The 23,648-nt window shown below is 38.3% G+C and overlaps 1 protein-coding gene across 3 annotated transcripts in view; it reads right to left on the bottom strand.

Moving 5' to 3' along the window:
• Nucleotides 1–2,663: 2,663 nt before the first annotated feature.
• The window catches only part of TMEM19 (transmembrane protein 19), a 30,442-nt gene continuing 9,457 nt past the window's right edge, over nt 2,664–23,648 (bottom strand). For 2 of the 3 annotated variants that reach the window (XM_042947179.1, XM_042947181.1), the window contains 4 exons: nt 16,237–16,374; nt 15,601–15,855; nt 14,563–14,772; nt 11,909–12,958 (listed from right to left, as the gene is read on the bottom strand). In XM_042947179.1, coding sequence (XP_042803113.1) covers nt 12,795–12,958; nt 14,563–14,772; nt 15,601–15,855; nt 16,237–16,374 — 767 coding nt within the window. In that variant the 3' untranslated portion in view covers nt 11,909–12,794. Of the gene's footprint in view, nt 2,924–11,908; nt 12,959–14,562; nt 14,773–15,600; nt 15,856–16,236; nt 16,375–23,648 lie in introns of those variants that run through there. The other variant, XM_042947180.1, reaches the window with a different exon arrangement.

Genomic DNA, 23,648 nt, shown 5'->3' with positions numbered 1-23,648 from the left:
ACAGGAATTTGTCAAGTGGACACAGAGATCATTTTACCATACTCCTATCACTTGAGGATCTAATTTTTAACATGAAAGTACATACGTCTACTTACAGATGCCAGTGAACTTCTGCCAGAACCCTCAACTATGGAATAATGTGGAGATATGGGAAAGCATAGGATATATTCTAGGACTAGGAATAGTCTAGATGGCCTAGATACATGAAGGCCATGTTTGTAGGGGAATAACTATTGATAAGGCCAAAGAGCCTAGGGATCCTTATGCCTAATAGTAGGCACCCATTCTTCTCACTAGGAGAAAAATGGTACCAAAAGCTTAAGAATGAGGTTTTGGTTAAAATGGCGAAGTGTGAAAAAGAATATCTTTCTTGGGGCACCTGGGTGGCTCAGTTGGTTAAGCATCTGACTCTTAATTTTGGCTCAGGTCATGATCTCACAGTTTGTGAGTTACAGCCCCGAGTTGGGCTCCGCACTGCTTGGGATTCTCTCTCTCCCTCTCTCTGCACCCCTCCTCTGCACATGTACGTGTGCATGCTCTCTCTCTCAAAATAAATAAATAAACTTAAAAAAATAGTATCTTTCTTATCTCTGGCGAAGTGAATTATATGGCACAGTTCATTTATATAATATTAGGAGTTATCTTTTTCATAGAATAATAGCAATAATAATAAATATAAAAGAGCAGAACTACCTTGCAGTTGCATGGCACTATAAACATGTCACATAGTAATGATAACACTGACTGCTTAATATATACTAGAGACTGTGCTAAATATGTTAGATGACTTAACTTACTTGATTCTCACAGCAACTTCATGCACTAGGTGCTGTTGATAGCCTCATTTTATGGATGAGGAACTTGAGATACAGAGGTCATGCAGCTACTGAGCAGAAGAACTAGGATTTGAATCCAGGGGACTGTTCTAGCTCCAGAGACTGTTGCTGCATTATTGCTGCATGTTCTATTAGTTTTCTGTGGCTGCTGAAACAAATTATCATAAACTTAACGGCTTAAAACAATACAAATTTATTGCCTCAGTGCTCTGTAGGGCAGAAGTCCTAAAATTAAGGTGTCAGCAGGGTTGCGTTCCTTTCTGGAGGTTCTAGGAAAGAACATGTTTCCTTGCCTTTTCCAGCTTCTACAGGCTGCCCACATTCCTTGACTTATAGCCTCCTTCCTCAATCTTCAAAACCAGGATCTCTCTGACTCTTCTTCTGTTGTCACATCTCTCTTTGACCACAGCCAGGAAAGGGTCTCTACTTTTAAGGGTTCATGTGATTCAATTGGACCCATTTGGACAATCCAGGATAATCTCTCCATCTCAAGGTTCTTAATCTTGAACACATCTGCAAGTCCTTTGTCATGTAAATAGGTTCTGAGGATTGGAACATGGACATCTTCTAGGGACTATTATTCTGCCTCCCCCACGTTTTCTCCAAAGGCTTTTCACATATATAACTCATGTGATATCAACAATATGGCGGAATAGAAAATATTCATATAAGGTCATGTGGGTAGCTCAGTTGGCTAGGTGTCTGACTTGATTTTGGTTCAGGTCATGGTCCCAGGGTCATGAAATTGAGCCCCACATCGGGCTCTGTGCTGAGTGTGGAGACTGCTTGAGATTCTCTCTCTGTCCCTCTACCACTCTCCCCGGCTTGTGCTCTCTCTCTAGTGAAATAAGTAAATCAATAAATAATGTTTCTCTAAAACAAATAAATAAATAAATAAATAAGTAGATAGATAAATAAATGCATATCAATCTCATTTTTCCATATAGAGAGACGAATATTGTTTTTTGTCCCAAGATCGTACAGCTAGTATTAGGGTCCTTTATGAATGGGTCGCAATCTACCTCTTTGGCTTCATTGCCTTCCACCTAATCTCTAGTCTCAGTGAACTTTTTTTCCCCCCCTCAAAAAGTCATACCCCTTCAAAACTCAGTCTTTAAATGTGTTGTTATACTCTCTGGAGGGAGCATCTTGATTTGCCAAGCCACCAAGACGACACGCAGCCGTCCATGGAGAACTTAACAACTTATGGCACATTTCCTGGGCTCCTCAGCCAGATCAGCGTTATAAAGTGAGGCCAGAGAGGAGAAAGCTTCAGCAAGTAATGAAGAGTTTCTTTTCATTTTTTTTTTAAGTTTCTTTCTTTATTTTGAGAGAGAGAGCTTGTGAATGTATGTGACCAGGGGAGGGGCAGAGAGAGGGGGAGTGAGAGAATCCCAAGCAGGCTCCGAGCTGTCAGTGCAGAGCCCAATGTGGGGCTCGAACTCACGAAACTGTGAGATCATGACCTGAGCTGAAATCAAGAGTCAGACACTTAAACCGACTGAGCCACCCAGGCACCCCCAAAGAGTTTCTTTAAAGTGAGTGGTAGCTGGACTGTGAATCCCACTTGGGCAGAAGACTTAAAGTGTACCTTTGGTGAGTGTTTCCTTTAGTTGGCACAGAGAGGACTAGTGCCCGAGTCATGCCTAAGAAAGTTAAAGCTGTGGGCGCCTGGGTGGCTCAGTTGGTAAAGCCCCACACTGGGCTCCGTCAGTGCGGGGACTGCTTGGGATTCTCTCTCCCTGTCTCTCTCTGTCCCTCCCCTCCCTCACTCCTCAAAATAAATGAATAAACATTTTTTTTTTAAAGGAAAGTTAAAGCCGACTATATCATCCTGGGGGCTGACTCTTGCCAGGGATTCCAAAAGGCAAGCAAATGCTTGACTGTGTTTGATGCTAAAGCCAGAGAGAGCCTGCTGCCCTGAAACTGGCCAGCAATTCCAGGCATGGTAAAAGCAAGACAGTTTTCCCAAGCAGCTTATGTAGGTCATCTGGTAAAACCCTATCATGAAGTTGTCTTGAATCCAGTCCAATAGGGGTGCCCGACAAGTGGGAATATCTCAGCAGAAAGAGCATGATGACCAGGAGCTGAGGAAGTAAGAGTGGTAGAGTGTTAGAATAATGGCCCCCAGGGCATCACACCTCTCTATCATCTTTCTCCTCTACAGTGTAACTAATCCTTCCATGGGGCTGTGGGGTACATTTCCCCACCCCTTGAATTGTCCTGGCCTTTGGACTTTTTTGACTAATGACTAGCAGAAATGACATCATGAGACTTTTGAGGCCAGGCTTTAAGAGAACTTGCAGCTGCTACTTGTGCTTTCTTGGAACACTTGTGTCATCAGTGTAAAGAAACGCATACTGGAGGATGACAGACAGGTCACGTACAGAAGCCCAGCCAAGAGGCAAGTGCCATCCAGTGCCAGACATACAAATGAGGCCTTCCTGACTAGTACCTCAGCCTGTCAACTCTCTGCAAACCTGAGTGAGCCCAGCTGACATGTGGAACAGAATTTTCCGGTTGATCCTAACCCAAATTGCCAGCCACAAAACTAAATGCAAATAAATGGTTTTTGCTTTAACCCACTAGGTTTGGGATGGTTTGCATTAATAGATAACTGCTGCAGGCAGCCACTTGAACCAGAGATGCATCTGCTGCTTCAAGAACTGTCAAAAAGGGGCTCAGCAGGCAACCTCCAGATAGCCGACAAAAGCACCCCCCAAGCTAGCACCAGCCTTAATCTTCTATCTACCAAAATCATCCAATAACACCAGCTTAAGCCATCTGCCGTGCCTAGACAACCAAACTATCTTTACACACATCTCTTCTTCCTGCCTCTATCTCCCTTCCTACTTCCACACCAGTGCCTTAATCCGTTCAGACTCCTGTGAGAAAATAGCACTAGTCCCATTCATGAGCCTCCCCCCTCTCATGACCTAATCACTTCCCAAAGACTTCACCTCCTAATGCCATCACACTGGAGGTTAAGATTTCGATATGTGAATTTGGGGGACATACAAATATGCAGCCCATAACGAACAGTATCAGCAAACCTTCAATTTTGTCATTAGTCTCAGTTCAGCATTTAAAATAGCCATACCTGGCTTAAAAAACAAAAGCAAAAAAAAAAAAAAAATCTAATTTGACTTAGTCTTCTCAGCTTGGACCTGCTTCAAGCTAGAAGCCTGCTGTGGGAAAGGGGGACACAGTTCTCTATTCTCTCACAGCTCACCTACCTACTTCCCCACTAGTTTCTAAGAATAAGAGAAATGTCAAGGGTTTTCCAGAGTTTTTATAGAAGGTTATGGGAAGTTTTAAGGGGCACCAAAAGGCAAAAATAAAATCACTTAAAAAAAAATCATAGTAGACACATTGTATTTGATATTTGTTCATGGTGGTTAGTTACACACATTTGTCTCCCCCACTCTTATCAGATGGGCACCGTTCTTGTCTTACTCTTCTTTGATTCACCAACTTCAAACACAGTTCCTAAAGCATAGAGGTACCAAATGAATGTTTGTTTGACTGGAAGCTAAAACCCAGGTTTCCCTACGTTGGGATTAAACCCTCTATCACTGCTCAGGTGAGACAGGACATGAAATAGTGAGAAATATAAAACAGAATGGTATGCCTGGGACCAGACCCCTCAACAATCATTCTTTCCTCTACACCAAGATACACTCACAAAAGGATTTAGGTATTTTCTTTCCTTCTTTTTAAAGAAATAATCATCAAATAGAACATTCCATTTACTGTGATATTTATTTCATCTTTTTATTGAAATAATAAATGCATATAAATGTTTAGCTCGACACATTTCCACAAATGGATCACACTCATATAGACAAAACCCAGATCAAGAAACATGTTTTAGCACCTCAGAAGCTCCTCTCTTGAAACTTCCATTCATTCTCTATCCTCCAGGTAACCACTATCCCTGACCTCCTATAGCACAAATGAGTTTTATACATTTTTGTTCTTAATATAAATGAAATCCAAGTATGTATTTTTTAAACTTACTTTAGAGAGAACGAGCAAGTTGGGGTGAGGGGCAGAAGAGAGAGAGAGAGAGAGCAGGCTCCATGCTCAGTATAGAGCCTAACGTGGGGGTTGATCCCATGACCCTGGGATCAGGACCTGAGCTGAAATCAAGACTCAAACACTCAACCAACTGAGCCAGCCAGGTGCCCCGAATCACAGTATACATTTTTTTGTAAGTCTAATTTCTTTTGCTCAACTCATCTATACTCAGTGCAGGTGTAGCAGGTGTAGGCTGTTCATTTTCATTGTTTTTTTTCTTAATGTTTATTTATTTTTTGAGAGAGAGAGAGAGAGAGAGCGAGAGAGAGAGAGAGAGAGAGCGCACAAGCAGGGGAGGGGCAGAGAGAGAGGGAGACACAGAATCCAAAGTAGGCTCTAGGTTCTGAGCTGCCCGCACAGAGCCCGACATGGGGCTTGAACTCACAAACCATGATGTCATGACCTGAGCTGAAGTCGGACGCTCGACCGACTGAGCCATAGGAGCCCCTTTTCATTCTCATTGTTATACAGCATCTCCATCCTGTGACCATTCCACAGTATATTAATCTGAGGTTGGCTGATGGGCATTTGGTAGTTTCCAGTTTGACCATTATGAAGGGAACTGGTATGAACACTTCTCTTGAGTATATGGCTAGGCATGGAATAAATGGGTCAAATTATGTATGTTCAACTTTAGTAGACACTGCTGAGTACTTACTTTCACAACATGGTTACACCAAATTTATATTCCCTCCAGCCCTGTAAGAGTTGCAGCTATACTACATCTCCTTTAACATTTATTTTGTCATTTTTCATTTCAGCCATTTTGAGAGGCTGAGTGCCAGTGTCGGCTGTTCATTCTCATTGTTATAAACCATTTGCATCCTGTGACCATTCCACACTATAGTTTTTTTCCCTCCTCCCACCATCCAGTGTCGTTTTAATTTGCATTTTTCTGATGACCTAAAGAGGCACATATGCATATGTCTATTGTCCATGTGGATACTCTCTTTTATGGAGATGCTGTTCAGGTCTTTTGCCTATACTTTATTTCTATACTTCATATTTCCATTTTCTATTTCCATTTTTCTTTTAAAAACTGATTTGCAGGTAATTGTTTTACATTCTAAATATGAACCTTTTGTTGGATACACATGGGCTGCTTTTCACTCTTAATAGTGTCTTGATTAACAGAAACAGTTAATTTTAATATAGTCCAACTTTCTTTGTGGTTAGCACTTTTGTGTCCTATTTGAGAAATCATGATCCATGCTCCAGGGTCACAAAGTTCTTCTGTTTTTCTCAACACCTTTATTTAATCTTTCTCAGTTAGATCTGTAATACATCTGGAAGTGATTTTTTTTTTTTTTTTTAACATTTATTCATTTTTGAGACAGAGAGAGACACAGCATGAATGGGGGAGGGTCAGAGAGAGGGAGACACAGAATCTGAAACAGGCTCCAGGCTCTGAGCTGTCAGCACAGAGCCCGCCGCAGGGCTCAAACTCACGGACCGCGAGATCATGACCTGAGCCGAAGTCGGACGCCCAACCGACTGAGCCACCCAGGCGCCCCTGGAAGTGATTTTCTATATGATATGAAGAAGGGGTCAAGATACTTTGTTTTCTTCATATGGATATTAAATAATCCAGCACCATTTACTGAAAAACCATCATGTCCCCTCTGTACTGTATTGTGATAAATCAGGTGGCCATTTGCCTATTCCATCTCCCCCTTTAACAAAAAATACTTTATTAGTTAATCACAAAAACAGGAATACTCATTGTAGAGGATATAAAAAACATAGTTAAAATAAAGACAGTGTTAAAACTCTAATAATCCCACTTCCCAGGCATCATTAACAGTAAGGATGCATATACATCTTGACATTTTTTTGATGGCTATATAGCTATGGATATTTTTAAACCAAAATGAAACCATACTGCCAATTCTGGCTTTTAGACTACTTTTTACTTAATAGCCAATACAAATAACCCAAAACCCCCCAATAAGGAATTATAGATGGTGCTCTCTAAGCTGGAATATTTCCTGGCCATCAGAAACATATTCACATAATTTTTAATAGCAAGGCAGTGTTTACATTTTAGTGTTAAGTGATGATACCAGGCTGTGAAATTGTATAGTGTGACCACAATTATGTAAAAAAACCCAAAAAACAAACAATCACACTCAGATTAAAGATGGGAAGAGCACATATACTAAAATATTGTGCTTGCCTCTGGGCAAGATGTGAAATAAATCTTTTTTCCTTTCTACACCTTTTTCCTATTTTCTAAATTTTATATAATGGATATATTGCTTTAAAATCAAGAAAAAGGTTATTTCATTTATTTTTTTTAAGTTTATTTATTTTGAGAGTGCATGCACACATGCATGGGAGGAGCAGAGAGAATGAGAATGAATCCCAAGCAGGTTTCATGCTGTCAGCATGGAGCTCCACACAAGGCTTGATCTCACCTGAGATCATGACCTGAGCTGAAATCAAGAGTCAGATACTCAACTGGCTGAGCCACCCAGGCACCCCTATGCATGCTAGTTCTTAGCAATGAGAAGACTAGTAGTTTGAAGAAGGTTAAGTATTAATATAACGACTCAATAAATGTTTATTGTGTGATAACTGTTGTAGTTAAGTGTAGAATGTGTATGGGCATATCTAATTCAGCCTAGGAAGACTGTTAGAGGAAGTGCCACTAAGCCAGTTTTTGAAGGATCTATAAGGGAAGAGAGAGGGAAGAAATTCCAAGTAGAAAAGACAGTGTTAGAAAAACACTACACTCACTCGTATGAGATGGTATACATATTTTTTAATTTCAAATCTGATCAATGGGCTAAGATTCCTTATGGTTCTTTGTTCTAGAATTCAACAACGTGTTGACAATTTTGTCAAAAGTGTTTGCCATGTATAATTCCAAATGCAAGCAGCTAAGATGAGAAGAATGTAAAAAATTGGAAAAAAAAATCACACTCAAAATATACACACGGGTACAAAGATATGTGATACTTGTATTAATGTTTGCAACAATCTAAAAGTGAAGGTGTTAAAGTACTGCTTTGAGTATCCACTGTTACTTTTCATTATGTTATACTAAACTCCCACTTTAGTCTTTCAATTGAGTACTAATAAGGTAGTTTATAAAGAAAAGGAAAGCCATTTAAAACAATGGTGGGGAGGGGTAGATGGAGAAGAGAGGTAATTTCTAGAGATTACTTTGAGTATCTTCTTGATTGGTAGAATAAATGCATTTGATTGTAGATGTTTTAGAAATAACACATTGATATTTTGGTATACATCTTTTTCACCCTTTTTTTCTCCTTAATAGATTTTTCTTGGATGAAAGCATCCAACTTAAAGCAGCGAAGTCATAGTATTAATTATAACAAGATCTCATTGATTAAAAATAATATATGTTAAAATAAACCCAACACAATTACTGTGTAGAAAAGATCTCAAATTTCTAGTGCTAGTTATTTTGGGAAAGGTAGGAGAGGGCCACGTCTGTTGAGGGGGTTGTGGAGGCAAAAGGATATTTTAGTTTTATCTCTAATATACTAATATTTAAAAAAATAAATTCAGTGTATTCCATAATAATTAAATATTAACAACAAAAAAGAAAAACTATCTGGGACACATGGCTGGCTCAGTTAGTGGAGCGTGTGACTCTTGGTCTTGGGGTCATGAGTTCAAGCCCTACATTGAGGTAGAGATTACTTAAAAAACTAAAAAATAAATTTAAAAAAGAAAGAAAAAAAATCCAAACATTAAAAAAAGGGTTGCCACATGTATAAAATAAATTTTGAAGGTGGTGACGAATGAGAGTTAACATGTCTAGTCTTGGCAGAGAAAACAATTTTAGGAGCCTTACCCTGATTACCTTTCCTGACTCATTAGTTTCAAAACCATTAATAGTGTGTCGCATGACTGATAAATGCTGGAATCATCACAGTCCTCAGAAATTCAGGTAGCCAAACTGGTTTTTTTTATTTTTTATTTTCCTCCAGAACAATGTTCCTGATTATCAGCTTTCAGTGACTCTTAAAGGAAACACTGATTAAAGTCAAACAACTTAATTTAACAAACATATACCGAACATCTATATATTTTTTAAAATATTCAGGACCAGGTGCACTGGGGTGGCTCAGTCGGTTAAGCGTCAGACTTCAGCTCAGAGCCTGGAGCCTGCTTCAGATTCTGTGTCTCCCTCTCTCTCTGACCCTCCCCTGCTCACACTCTGTCTCTCTCAAAAATAAACAAACATTAAAAAAAATTTTTTTAATAAAATATTCAGGACCATTTGGAATTATAGCAACAGATACTCTATTAGGAGATTAAATAATTTAGCTGCATAACTGTGTTTTCATCTTTAAAATATGTACAATTCACCTGAGATCTGGGGGCTAAGACAGTTTTTTTCTCACTGTGATGGCATCAGCAACAGCAGATGAAGGACATCAGATGATTGCACTCCAGTGTATCTGCCGTGCATAATAGGTAGCAGCCGTTACTACTACAGGCATGAGGCAGAGTTTATATCTCACCTTGCATGATTTTTCTCTCCACTAGGTCTTTAACTGGGATGGGTCTGGCATTTCTGAAGCTAGCATCCTACAAATACAGCAGTTAGAAACAAGAAAGAAATTTGTACACCTTGGTTGAGACACTCATAACCCAAGTAATGAGAAAAGCTAAGAATGGAATGACCTGTTGTATCAATTCATTGTTCTCCTGGTAGCTCCATTTGATGAGTCTTCATATGCCACTCCTTGAAATCTTTAGGTCTCCTTCAAAAGCTTCAAAAGCCTTGAGCCACATAACCTTCCTCTCCTCTACTGTATAACAGTATGATAAAAATGGTATGTATACCTTTAGGCTGCCCTAGGTAGGCAGTACGTATTGTTTTGTTATACTCTTACATGGAGTTCTTTCTATGAAAGTGTTTTTATTTTTTTCTATCAAAAAGGTTTTGTTTTTAATGTTTACTTCTGAGAGAGGGAGAGAGAGCACAAGTTGGGGAGGGGCAAAGAGAGAGATGGGGACAGAGGATCTGAAGCCGGCTCTGCAGACAGCAGAGAGTCCGATGTGGGGCTCGAACTCACGAATCACAAGATCGTGCCCTGAGCCGAAGCCAGACACTCAACCTGCTGAGCAACCCAGGTGCCCCAGAACGTGTTTTTAAAATAAACTGTTCATTCAGTAAAGAGGAAGAAGAGGTTGAACTAGTTAAATATTCAATTATGAAGGATGTTACAATAAAATACATCTAAGATTAAAGAAAACAAAAAGAGCCACAATTCCTTATCTGTAATTCTCATATCCAAAAGAAGCTCTGAAAACAGAAAGTTCCTTCCTAAATTTGGTGCCAAAACTGACCTGATCTGAGGCTCTCTTTATAGTGTTCAGTTATCACACTTGGTGGTACTATTCATACATTCACCATAGAAACATTAGTGTATTTGAGAATAGGTACCACCTGAGACTCTTTTTTTTGGGAATTTAAGTAAAATACATGTACTCCATTAGTTTTCTAAAATCTGAAGATTTTGATTCCAAAACACAACTAGACCTAGGTTTTCAAATAAAGGCTTGTCAAGCAGTATTTCCCTACACCATTAATGATACGGTGATTCTACCAAACCCAAAGATGGTTGCAATAAATATTTATATTCCATTGTATGTCATGAGGATGAATCACCAGGAAAAGAGAAAAGGCATGTTGGAACAGATACAGGCTGTTCAAACAATAAACAGGCTGCATCAAAAACTGACACGGGAATGATTTGGTAAGTGATGTGGCCATAAGACACAGTATAATTACCAGAAGCTATTAATGCAAAAAGAGAGCATACAGCACTGCTACTAACAGCTGTCTGCATAAAAATGGAAAGTCCCATTCTTTTGAAGCTTCTTTTATATATGGTGCTTTAGGACATTCTTATTTAGTAGTTCTCAACCTGTCTAAACATTAGAATCTCCTAGAGAGTTTTCTAAAAATAACCTATGCATGAACCTCACCTTCAGATGCTCAGATTTACTTGTTTGGAGGGGTTTTGGCAAATATTTTTAAAAACACCCTATGCCTGGATGGCTCAGTTGGTACAGCATGGGACTCTTGATCCTGGGGTTGTAAATTCAAGCCCCACATTGGGTGTAGAGATTTAAGAAAAACAAAAAACACCCTATGTGATTCTAATGTACAGCAAGAGCTCTAAAATGTCCTAACACCGAGGCTCTACCCCAGAACAGATGAATCAGAATCCCTGGAAGCAAAGCCCAGACACAAGGGTTTTTTTTTTTTTTTTTTAAAGATCCTCAGGTGATTACACTCTATACCCAAAGGTGAAAACCGATGCTTGAGACACACTGTGTTGCTTGGCTTAAGGATTAAGGATGTCTGCGTTGTTTTTTCTCTCCCCTTCCCCTTCCCCCCTCCCCCCTCCCCCCCCCCATCTTCTTTCTCTCTCTTTTCTTTCTTTCTTCCTGAGTCAACACAGGTCTTAATTATCACTGTAGTAGAGCCACCAGTAAAGAATTCTTTTTTTTTTTTTTTTACTGTTTATTTATTTTTGACAGAGAGCGAGCGAGTGAGAGAGAGAGAGAGAGAGAGAGAGAGCATGAAAGGGGGAGGGCAGAGGGCAAGAGGGAGACAGAGAATCTGAAGCAAGCTCTGCATTGTTAAGGCAGAGCCTGACTTGGGGCTCGAACTCACAGTGAGATCATGACCTGAGCCAAAGTCAGTCATGAGCCAAAGTTGGTCACTTAACCAAATGAGCCACCCAGGCGCCCCACCAGTAAAGAATTGTAAGCTTTATCCACTCTAAAATAATAGTGGCTTAATTCATGCAATCTCTCTTCAATTTCAATGCAAAAGAAGGGGGAGGGATGTGTGGAAATCACATGAGAAATATTTTTAAATACTTTCAGCAACGTGCTCACTTCAGCAGCACATATACTAAAATACTTTGAGCAAAATAATCCATACCATATTAAACTCCTTTGGTGCACAGTAAATCAAAGTGAAGAACAAAACTGAAAAGTAGAATTCATTTGAGTTTATATTGTCCAGAAGAGCATAACTTAAGTACAGAAGAGGAAATCATAGCATCTTCCAGTGAATTCTAGGTAGCAAATAAAAAAACAGTTACAATAGCTTCCCAGTGACTCTAATTGTTCAGGATGCCAAAGTAAAACAAATTCCTATACAAATTTCAAAGAAAACTAGAAAATACATTAAAAAATATTAAATACAAGATAACTTCTCAAAGATCAATTGAAATAGAAGGTGCACATATCTTAGATATAAATCTTTTTTGCTTTTACTTAAAAAAGTATGCTTTCTAATGGTCATATGAAAAAGACATTTACTTTTTTCCCATTACTAACCCTGAGAAAGGGAGAACAAATGTGGAGTAGGCCTCATAGCTCATTAAGAACCAAACTCCACACTTTTCCCAATTGTGTATGGCAAGTAATGGAGTCCAGGATTACACTTATTCAGGATTCCACATACACACATCAGTTTAAACCACCCCAAACTACAATTTGGGTAACTGTTACATGTGGCATTACACTTTTAGTCCCTATACTGGTTTAACGAGAACAAAATCTATTATTTACTCTGTAGGAATTTTCAGTTCAGTATATAGCAATATATATGGATATCACAGCTTCATTGCTCAAGAAGCTCTACTCAGCAGAAGAAAAATATGAATAAGTTCTGTGTATACTTATCTTTCACTACAAACATGTTAGCTGTTACAAGGGAGTTAACGAAAGGAAAAATGTGGAATTTCATCACAATGGAATATGGGAAGAGCTGCTATTTCCTCTTTGCCATTGTAATTATTCTTTTTACGATGAAACTCAGAATTGCAAATTTAGCTGAATTTACCACAGTTTCAACCTTTGTAAATGAAATAAAGTTCACTCGCTGGGCCAAAAATGGCAAGCAGCAGTTGGGAGCAAGAGGGCAATAAGGACAGAAGAAAACAGATTCACTGCATTGTTATCAAGAATCGGTTTCCCTGCTATGTACTTCACCTCATTCACTGGGCTGTTGACCACCATGCCAGTGCTTTCATCTAAACCTGGAGTAGAAAAGAAGCAAGTGAGGTAGAAAATCCAAATGACTTGATTTAAAACAAATAAGCTCATCCCTTCCAAAGAATATAATCTTTGAAAGATTCTCGGCCACTTAAAATTGATTTCAGTGGAGGCGCGCCTGGGTGGCTCAGTAGGTTAAGCATCCTACTTTGGCTCATACCATGATCTCACAGTTTGTGAGTTCGAGCCCTGCGTTGGGCTCTGTGCTGACAGCTCAGAGCCTGGAGCCTGCTTCGAATGTTGTGCCTCCCTCTGTCTCTGCCCCTCCCCTGCTCATGCTCTGTGTCTCTCTCCCTCAGAAATAAGATAAACATTTAAAACAAATTTTTTAAAAATTGATTTCAGTGGATAATTAAATGGGGAGAGATATGGAACCCTCAATTACAATAGACTTTTTTGAAATGTGATTTTCAGTACACCTTAATACTGTTCTCTCAACACTGCTCGAATTCCTTCACAGGTGGAAGGGAGAACATTAAAAGTAGAGATGTCATGAAGACTAGGCCTGCAAGACCAATAGGGATCATGTCTTTGGCCTCTGCACTGGAAACCCAGGACCCAGCACGGTGCCAGCACAAAGGAGGCACACAAAGAATTAACGAGTTAATCTGTCCCAAGATTAACAGATTATTTTTTCAACCCACTCAATATGATCAGAAACTTCCCCAGTTAGAGCCCAGTTTAGAATAAACCTAGGTTCTTAAAAAAAACAAGAACAAACAAAAAAACGTAGGGATGGAGGAGGGAGGGAGGGAGGGAGAGAGGGAGAGAGAGAGAGAGAGACAGAGAGACGGTGAGTCTGTGTGTGTATGTAGTTACTGACCTTTACCCTGAACTAAAATCAGACTGCTTCCTCCTTAGTATCTAGATGAGACTAACAAATCTGAGAGAACAAACATTCTGATTGGTGGGGAGCGAAGCATAAGGGCAAGTAGATGATCTTGGCACATGAAAAGAAATAGAAGGACTGTACACAGAGAAACTTTCTCCAGACTCCCAGCTTCTTCACTGTATGAGTCAAAGGAGAACACATGGTTGGTCAGAGTGTGGAAGAAATACACACCTACCAGAATATGTCAGTATACTGACATGACAGGACAGCCTCAAAAGCAAAGCACAGAAAATTGTGGGGAAAACCAACTCTCCCATGTATCTTGAGTGGGGCTAAAAATTCAGTGGGGACAGAAAGCATTATGTCACAGTAGAAAAGTAGGTCATATGTGTACAGAGTAGTACAATAATTCTTTCTCAAACAGACTTGAAAAACAAATAGAGGGTGGGCATTAAAATGATCTGATTAGAAATGTTCTGCTTTCCTGGGATTAGATAAAGTCCCATAAGCAAAAGTATCTGTTTCCTGCACTATCATATCCTCCCCACATAGCTTCTATTCATTGTTCTGTAGGACTAATTCTCTTTCAATTAATTTAACAGACACAAAAATTAAAATCAAAATTGTGGAAAAGATTCTGTCCTATCATTCCTGGCCTCTCAATTTCCTCTTTGAGATTGTTTTCATGTTTTCTCCCCCCATATTTGTTCCCATTTAATATACTAATAAGTTGCAATAATAAAGTGATGCTCTTACCAGTAAATTGCATTGTAGCTCCTAAGTATGAGTCTACAACTGATCCTAGTAATCCAGCCAGACCCCCAAATGCAATAATTGGCCACTGGGGAGCAGAAATGTCCAAATCATTAACAAAAACCAACTGTGTGAGGAAGTACGTGATGCCCACAAAGGTACCACCAAGGAGACTGGAGGCAAGGCCCACCACTGTGACCCCTCCATTGGTCCCTGAAGAAGAAACATAGATAAAAATAATCTGGTTAAAAATCAACAAACACTTAAAATCAAGGAAAGCAAAAAATTGTAGTACCTATCTTACTAAGACTAATTCAAAGAAAGGGTTCTCTTTCATACAATCCAAAGCTCATAGCCTACTTAAAAAGAAGTCTTTTCTGCACATTAACTCCTGACATTATAAGCAGTGCGGGGGAATGGTTCAATGGAGCCAGACTGCCTGATTTCAATCTTCCTTCTGCCACTTCCAAGTTATGTAATTGTAGTGAAGTTACTTAACTTCTCTTAATTTCCTTGTTAGATGAAAATAAATTAAAGAACCAATACACATGAATATTGAGAATATTAAGGATGACGATAATGAGGAAGAGATAAAAAGGAGGAGGTGAGGAAGAAAAGGAAGAGGAGGAGAAAGTAGAGGAGTAAAAGACGAGGAGAAGGAAGGGAAGAAGATGAAGGAGGAGGGCGGGTGATAACAGAGACAAAAATGCAGTAGTCGTAGTAGTAGTAGATGATGATGATAATGGTAAGGGAACTGAGATCTGTGGTAAAGCACTAACCACATAACAGGTCCTCAAGAAATACTCTACTATTCCTTTCCTTTTCTCCTCTCCTACTGATAGGTCTCTGCATTCCTGTATTATTTATCTAGGACTTGCTAACATTTCCTGCAAATATTATTATCACCAATTTAACAGCCTACAGTAATTTTCCAATTAAGGGAATAACCAAAATTCTTAAAAGCCTCCTAGGTAAGAAACACAATCAATCGGGTTTTTTTGTTCACTTTGTTTTTTTGAAGAAATTTAAATATAGACTCACCAACTGGAACTTTTTCCCAGGTTGTTATTAGCCTTGGCGGGCTTTTACTCAGAACGGTGCCAACTTCTGAAGCCCACGTGTCTCCAGCAGAGCAGGCCAGTGCAGCCAAGAGAGACAAACACATCCAGGAAGCAGTGTACTGCTTGGAAAAATCTATTGGGATTTCCCCGGGGCCATTTTCTATCATATACAGCAGGGCCAGCTCTGTAGGCACAGCTCCATTACAGAATACCTGAATCCAATTCCTCTGCCCGCCTACAAACAAACAAGTACATAAAAAGGACAAGAAATGTTTTCTCCTCAGAAGGGCAATCATGCAGTTACAGGAATTTATTTTAATGTTTAAGAAAAGAAAAAAATGACTACAATTTTAAAAATGATTAAAATTGGATAGTACGTTTTTCTATATTCTATATTATTTTAGAATAATTAATGATAGATTCTAATGCTTCTAAAATTCGCTCTTACTTTTATGGTGAAGTAATGATAAACTAAATTAGGCTACTACTTAAAGTTATTCTCATCTAAAATTTATCTGTTTCAACAATCTAAACATGTTCTTACTGTAAGCTTATAATATGTTAGGATGAAATAAAGGTTACTATTTTGAGTGATATCAAACATAATTCATTTTACCTTCTTTGTATTCTGAATCTAGACGCTTCTTTATTTCTCCCTTCCATTTAGTGAGTTTTGAAGAAGAAAGGAAAAACATCAGCAAAGAGGTAAAAAAGCTGTAATTTGCAATGGTTAGGATAAATCCAACCACGAGTCCTGAAAGAAACATATATATACACAGAATTATATTTAGTCCATACATTAATGCTGTGAAAAAAAAGAATGGATTTTTTTTCAGTTCTTTTTCACATTAAACCTGAAATGTACATTTCTAATACATTTTCACTTTTATCAGTTCAGATATTACCAAATAGTAAACTAAATGTTGATTTCATTAAATTGAGAGATTTTTTTTAAACCATATTTTGACCTCCTTTCAAACTATGAATATATGAATGTATTACTGTAGACATTTTATTTTATAATCAAATTACAGAACACAATAAATAGCAGTGATTCATTATTAAGCAATACATATTATATATGTTATATACAACATTTGGATAGACAGCTAGTTTGGAAAATTTCAAAGTTAACTGTGGATCTCTGCAGAGAGGTTAAACTGTGGCATCTTTCAGGCTTCTAATTTTTACATTTCCCCCCACAGTCTAGATCTTTTTTTCTACTTAAAGGCTAGCTTTTTGGCTTTTCAAAAACAGTTCTACATGCTCTCTTCTTGAGCCTCATAAACTATGGGAGAAGATATAGATAGTGTTTCTTAGCTATGTTTTCTTATGTAAATCTATGAAAACAGTCCTGGATTTTATGTGAAATTAAAAATGGAGTATTTTCTGTGAATGTATTTTTTAACTTTTTCTTTGTTTCTTTTATTGGACAAAGAAGAAAGGGAACATCTTACATTTTTCCATGAATGACCAATTTCAAGGAAGGCTTATCAGGAGAGCAAAAAAGAGGGAAGCTTACATTAAATGAAACAGAAAAGAAAAAAAACAGAAAGAAAGAAAGATGTACTCTTGATATTATAGCAATATGTAAAGAGGCCACTGAAATCAACTGCTAAATCAGTCAAACATGCTTGAGACTTAACTTGTTGTAGGTTACTAAACTGAGAAATTATAAAGCCTGTCTCTCAGTAATTCTATAAAGAAAATGCACATCTGCTGGAATTAGCTTCTTAAATTACTCAGATAATCCTTAAAGGCCTTTGTTAGAAAATTTGAAAATAAATGTTCTTATGAGAGATGCCTGGGTGGCTTAGTCGGTTGAGTGACTAACTCTTGATTTTGGCTCAGGTCATGATCCCAGGGTTGTGGGATCAAGCCCTGCACTGGGCTCCATGCTGAGCATGGAGCCTGCTTAAGATTCTTTCTCTCCCTCCCTCTGCCCCTCTTCCCCATGTGTGTGTGCTCTATATAATAAAATAAAAATAAAAAAGAAATTGTTCTTAGTAGTAAAACTTGGTGGCTGAGATAGCAAAGTACCCTAGTTTCTATTACCACAATGGTTAGTAAATTCTACAAAAATGAATGAGACAGAGGATTCTGGAAAGATGGAGGAGTAGGAAGCATTAAGAATCTGTCTTCCCACCTAGACAACAATTGCACAGGCAGAATCTGTCTGACAAAACTTTTTTGGAACTCTGGAGTCTACTGAAGGCTTGTAACTTTCAAAGGAAGGCTTGGAAGGGAAACTGCAGTAATTTTGGTCAGTTTCCCATCACCACTCCCAGCCCCATGGCAGGAAGTACAGGAATTGCAGGAGCAGTCTGCACACAGGTTATGAAAGCCAGGGCGGACAATAAGGACTTGTCTTTCTTTAAAAATTTTTTAATCTTTATTTTTGAGAGAGAGAGAGAGAGAGAGAGAGAGAGAAAACGTGAGCAGGGGAGAGACAGAGAGAGAGGGAGATAGAATCTGAAGCAGGCTCCAGGCTCAGAGCTGTCAGCACAGAGCCTGATGCAGAGCTCTAACACTTCAACCATGAAATCATGACCTGAGCTGAAGTCAGACACCCAAGGGCCCCTGGACTTGTCTTTCAAATATGAGGATTTGTACTTTGATCAATGATTGCTACTTCTGATAATGCAGATATAGACACAGAGGATGGCAGCCATTGTTGCACTCCACCCCTTACTGTTGCAAGCCCTTTCTTGCTGAAGGAACTTCCAAAGGATTTAAAGGGTTGATTCCAGCCTCCCTTCATTTCTGGTTTTCCTCATTTGGAGAGCCATACATTAAAGACTAGGACATTCGAAAGAAACTGAATTTACGGGGAAAATTAGAAAGTCACAGTGCATACCCAGAGAAAGGTATAGGCTTAGAAAAGACTGGGAAGACCTTAAGTTTACACCTTAGGGTGATCTCTGGCATAGAGACAGCCTGCAACAATCAAAAACAAGACAAAACAAAAACAAAAAAGAGCAAACCTTGGGGACAGGGGAAATTCTGACTTCCAGAGTTACCGTCTTACTAGATTTAAATGTTTAGTTTTCAAGAAAAATATCACAAGGCATACAAAGAAATAGGAAAGTATGGCCCATTCACAGGGGAAAAAAAAAAATCAATGGAGACTGTCACTGGAAGGGCCAGATGGTGGACCTACTAAGCAAAGACCTCAAAACAACAGTCTTAAGGATGCTCAAAGAATGAAAAGAAGACATGAAGAAAGTCAAGAAAACAATATGGAATATGGAAATGCTAATAAAGAGGACAGAAATCTAGAGAAAAAACAAAAGGAAATATTGGAGCTGAAAACAATTCAGTAAAGATTCAAAGGCACATTTGAGCTGGCAGAATAAAGAAATCAATGAACTTGAAGGCAGGCAAAGGAAATTATCCAGTCTGAAGAACAGAAAAAAAAAAAGACTGAAGAAAAGTGAACAAAGCCTAAGGGACAAGTGGAACAACACACACGTGGGAATCCCAGAAGAAGAAAAGAGGACAAGGGATAGAGAAATTCTTTGAAGAAATAACAGCTGAAACCTTCCCAAGTTTTGTTTTTTTATTAAACTTACCAAGTTTGATGAAAGACACATGTATAAACATGCAAGAAAGCAGCTTACCAAACTCCAAGTAGAATGAATTCAGAGAGCCACACTGAGACACATTATAATCAAACTGTTCAAAGACAAAGACAGTCTTGAAAGCAGAAAAAGGTAAGCAACTCATCACATACGAGTGATCCTCAGTAAGATTATCAACAGATTTCTTATCAGAAATTTTGGAGGCCAGAAGGCTAGAAGGCACAGGGCTGATATACTCAAAGTGTGAAAAGGAAAGAAAAAAAAAAAAAAAAAAACACCTGTCAAACAAGAGGCTTAAATCTAGCCAAACTATTTTTCAAAAGCAAAGGAGAAATTAAAAGTTTGTAGGTTATTGATGTTATGCTGGCAAAAATTTAAATGAAAATGTTGTAACTCCAGGATGTTAAATGTAATTCTTTTGGTAACCATAAAGAAAACAGTTATAAAATATACACAAAAGGAAATGAGAAAGGAATTCAAACATTCCACTACAAAAAATTAAACACAAAAGAAGACAGTAATACAAAAAATGAGGAAGAAAAAAACTGAAAGGCATATAGAAACAAATAGCAAAATGACAGAAATAAGTTTCTCCTTAATTACTTTAAATGTAAGGGGCTAGGGGCGCCTGGCTGGCTCAATTGGTAGAGCACTCTCGATCTCAGGGTTGTAAATTTGAGCCCCACACTGGGTGTAGAGATTACTTACAAAAAAAAAAATCTTCCAAAAAAAACCAAGTATGTGTAAGGGGATGAAACACTCTAATCAAAAGACGTAGACTGTCTATGTGAAATAAAAATACATAGTCCAATGCTGTCTACAAAGAATGCACTTTAAAGACACAAAGGGGTTGAAAGTAAAAGGACTGAAAAAAATATCCCATGCAAACAGTAACCAAAAGAGAGCAGGGGGGTGCTATACTAGTAACAGACAAAATAGATAAGCTCATTACTATACCTGTGTGACATAACCCCATCTTTTTCTTTCTCTTTCTTCTTCTTCTTCTTCTTTTTTTTTTTTTTTTTTTTTTTTTAGTATTTCCTTTCTTTCTGGCATAACATAGATGCTCTAGGTTCTTCCCAAACCTGGTTTTCCCCAGCCCTGGAACCAGTCATTTCTCTGAGGAGCTTTGGTTCATTTCAGTGGCCAATCTCACAGTGTGCTCATTGCTACTGGGGTATATTTACTTTTTTTTGGACAGGACAAGTAAATACATGCATACACATGAACATACAAATATACACACATGCACATACATGTGCACATCTACACATACATACACATACATGTATTTTAGAAATCACAAGATCATACCAAGAGCTCCCATTACAATCCATCTCCACAGATTCTCTTGCTCCTCCTCCTTCCACATTTGTATGCCTCCTTCTTTGGTAAGAACCCCACAGTTTAAAACAACAATGACAATTTCACTCATTTTCTCAATCCCCTATCACATCTAAAATTTGTAGAATTACTTCACTCTTACTACAACAAAAACAAACCACACCAAAAATAGTTCAGGATTTGTTTGCAATTCTCTTCTTCCCTTAACCCAAGACTGAAGGAATATAGTTAAATACTATGTTTTCTCTTTTTCCCTCCAGTGTGCTTATAGTATTAATTTAAAATACAATTGGGTTCATTTGTTTTAGTTTGCTTTCAGTTGTAGATTTCCCCTTTTCCATCCTTTCTAATTTTATTGCTTAAAATATGTAGAATACTAGCATGATTTCAAAAGTCAAACTTACACAAAAAAGTATATTCAGAGAAGGGTCACTTCCTCCCAGGTCCCTTTGCCCCTCTGACTATATTTTGCTCCCCCTCCATTCTTTGTAGATAACAAACTTCATTATTTTCTAGCTTATCATTCCTGCATTTCTTTTTCGAAAGATATATACATATATGCATATATATATATATATGCAGATATATATATGCATATATATATGCATATATATATATATATATATGTTTTATTTTCCCTTTTTTTTAATTTTTAAAGTTTATTTATTTTGAGAGAGACAGAGAATGAGCAGGGCAGGGGCAGGGAGAGAGGGAAAGAGAGATCCCAAGCAAACTTTACACTGGCGGAGCCCGATGTGGGGCTTGAACTCACGAACCACAAGATCATGACCTGAGCAGAAACCAAGTCAGTGGCTTACTGACTGAGCCAACCAGGTACCTCCCTTCTTCTTTATATAAAAGCAGCATTCTCTATTCTCTAAGTCCTTCTCACCTTAAAAGCACATTTTAAAAAAGTTTTATTTATTAATCTCTGCACCCAATGTGGGGCTCAAACTCATGACCCCAAGATTGCAAGTTGCACGATGCTCTGACGAAGCCAGCCAGGTGCCCCTATAATCATATTTTTTATAATAATTTTTTATTGGGTTTTTAAAAAATGTTTATTTTGGGGTAGGGGTGCAGAGAGAGAGGAAAAGAGAGAGTTCCAAAGAAGCTCCATGCTGTCAGTGCAGAGCCCAGTAGGGTTTGATCTCGCGAATTGTGAGATCATGACCTGAGCCAAATCAAGAGTGGATGCTTAATTAACTAAGCCACCCAGGCACCCCTTTTATAGTAATTTTTATAGTTCTCCTTTCAGGGAGAGAGTGTCCTAATTCTGCCTTTGAACACTCGGGTCAGTGGCACCCAAAAAATTTACATTTATTGTTAATTAGTCTCTCATGAGCTTGGCTGCTTTAAGTCTAAGTTTCCAGTTTAGAGTCGGTGTGTGAAAAAAATCCACCTGCTGGCCCTGCAGGGTTGGGGACCAGTTTCCTAGAATGGGATCATCACACCAAGGCACTGTTATCTTGTGTGGCCCTGTCCAGACTGCTTGCTTGTATTTCTAAGTACAAATTCTTCCATCCCTGTCTAACTTTATTGTTAACAATTTCCATTCTCAGGGCACGTGGATGGCTCAGTCAGCATTAAGAGCATGTGACTCTTAGTTTCAGAGTCATGAGTTCAAGCCCCATGTTGAATGTGAGGCCTAGTTAAAATTTAAACAAACAAAAAACCCCCCAAAAAACAATTTCCATTCTCTGTAACTTTTAAGATAAATATATTCAGTGTTGTCATATAAAGATTTTTGTTAACACATTAAACAAAACTATTAATAGAAAAGATATTAAGCAGGTGTTAATATTTACTTAATAAATGAGTATGAAATAGTATCTTCTTAAATAACAGAACAGGGGACCAGGTTTTTATTTTTGTAGAAACTCTGATTAGCTCAACATTCAGATACTGCAACTAGTGAGACATTTATTGATTGATCACTCCAGAGATACTCAAATATTGGCATTTTACTCAAGTTTATCAAGCTTAGTACTTTAAGTAGGCTCCACGACCCTGAGATGAAGACCTAAGATGATATCAAGAGTCAGATGCTTAACGGACTGAGTCACCCAGGCACTCCAACTTTAGTGCATTCTAATTTAAAGTGTAAGAAGTAGGGGGCGCCTGGGTGGCTCAGTCGGTTGAGTGTCTTACTCTTATTTTTGGCTCAGGTCATGAGCTCATGGTTTGGGGGTGTGAGCCCCAAGTTGGGCTGCCAGTGTGGAGCCTGCATGGGATTCTCTCTCTCCCTCTCTGCCCCTCCCCCACTTTCTTTCTCTCTTTCTCTCTCAAAATAAATAAACTTAAAAAAATAAATAAAGCGCAAGAAGTAGGGTAATGCTGTATAAAGTACTAACAAAGTACTTTAGCTCTGGAGTTGAAGTCTGGAGTTCAAACTTTGGCTCCTCCATTTACCTCTGAATAACTAAATGTTTCCCAACTGTAAGCCTCAACTTTTCATTGGTGAAATAATAACAGCAATTCCTACCTCATTGGCTTGCTGTGAAAAGTTAAATAATTTTTATAATATACTTATTATATTACACAGATGTAGAAGGCCTTTAATAAATGTTAACTAATATCACTGGCAATAAAAGCAGCTGCAGTGGAAAAACCTATTCAACCTTGAAGTTTTTTTCAATTGATTTTACAGTATTACAAAAGTAGTACATAACTATTGGAGGAGAAAGCCAAAAATATGGAAGTATACATAGTAAATGTGAAAATGTCTCTGTACACCCCCACACTCCCATCCCTTCTCTAGAGTCACTATTAACAATTCGTTCCACTGTTTGTAAACAAACCCAGAGTAGGAGGGCCCTAAAACAACCTATACTGAAATGCTACCAGTCATCTACATCCTTTTTACTTCAACCACCTAAAATACCACAGGAAGTGATCAATGTTCATATGGATGACAGGTTCAGAATGAGGAAATAAATCAAAGGCAATGTACTTTGAAAGAATGATTTCTTTCATGTAGTCTAAAAATATCTTGGAATTTTTTGCAACTGCTAGCTATGTCTGAACTCTTAAATTAGTAACTACAGTTTCCAGTTCTAGATTCCATCTCCTGGAACCACCTCTGGAATCTCTAATTGTCAGT

The sequence above is a fragment of the Panthera leo genome, chromosome B4, assembly GCF_018350215.1.
Source record: "Panthera leo isolate Ple1 chromosome B4, P.leo_Ple1_pat1.1, whole genome shotgun sequence".
Taxonomy (NCBI): Eukaryota; Metazoa; Chordata; class Mammalia; order Carnivora; family Felidae; genus Panthera; species Panthera leo.
This window is presented reverse-complemented; position numbering and strand designations above follow the sequence as displayed.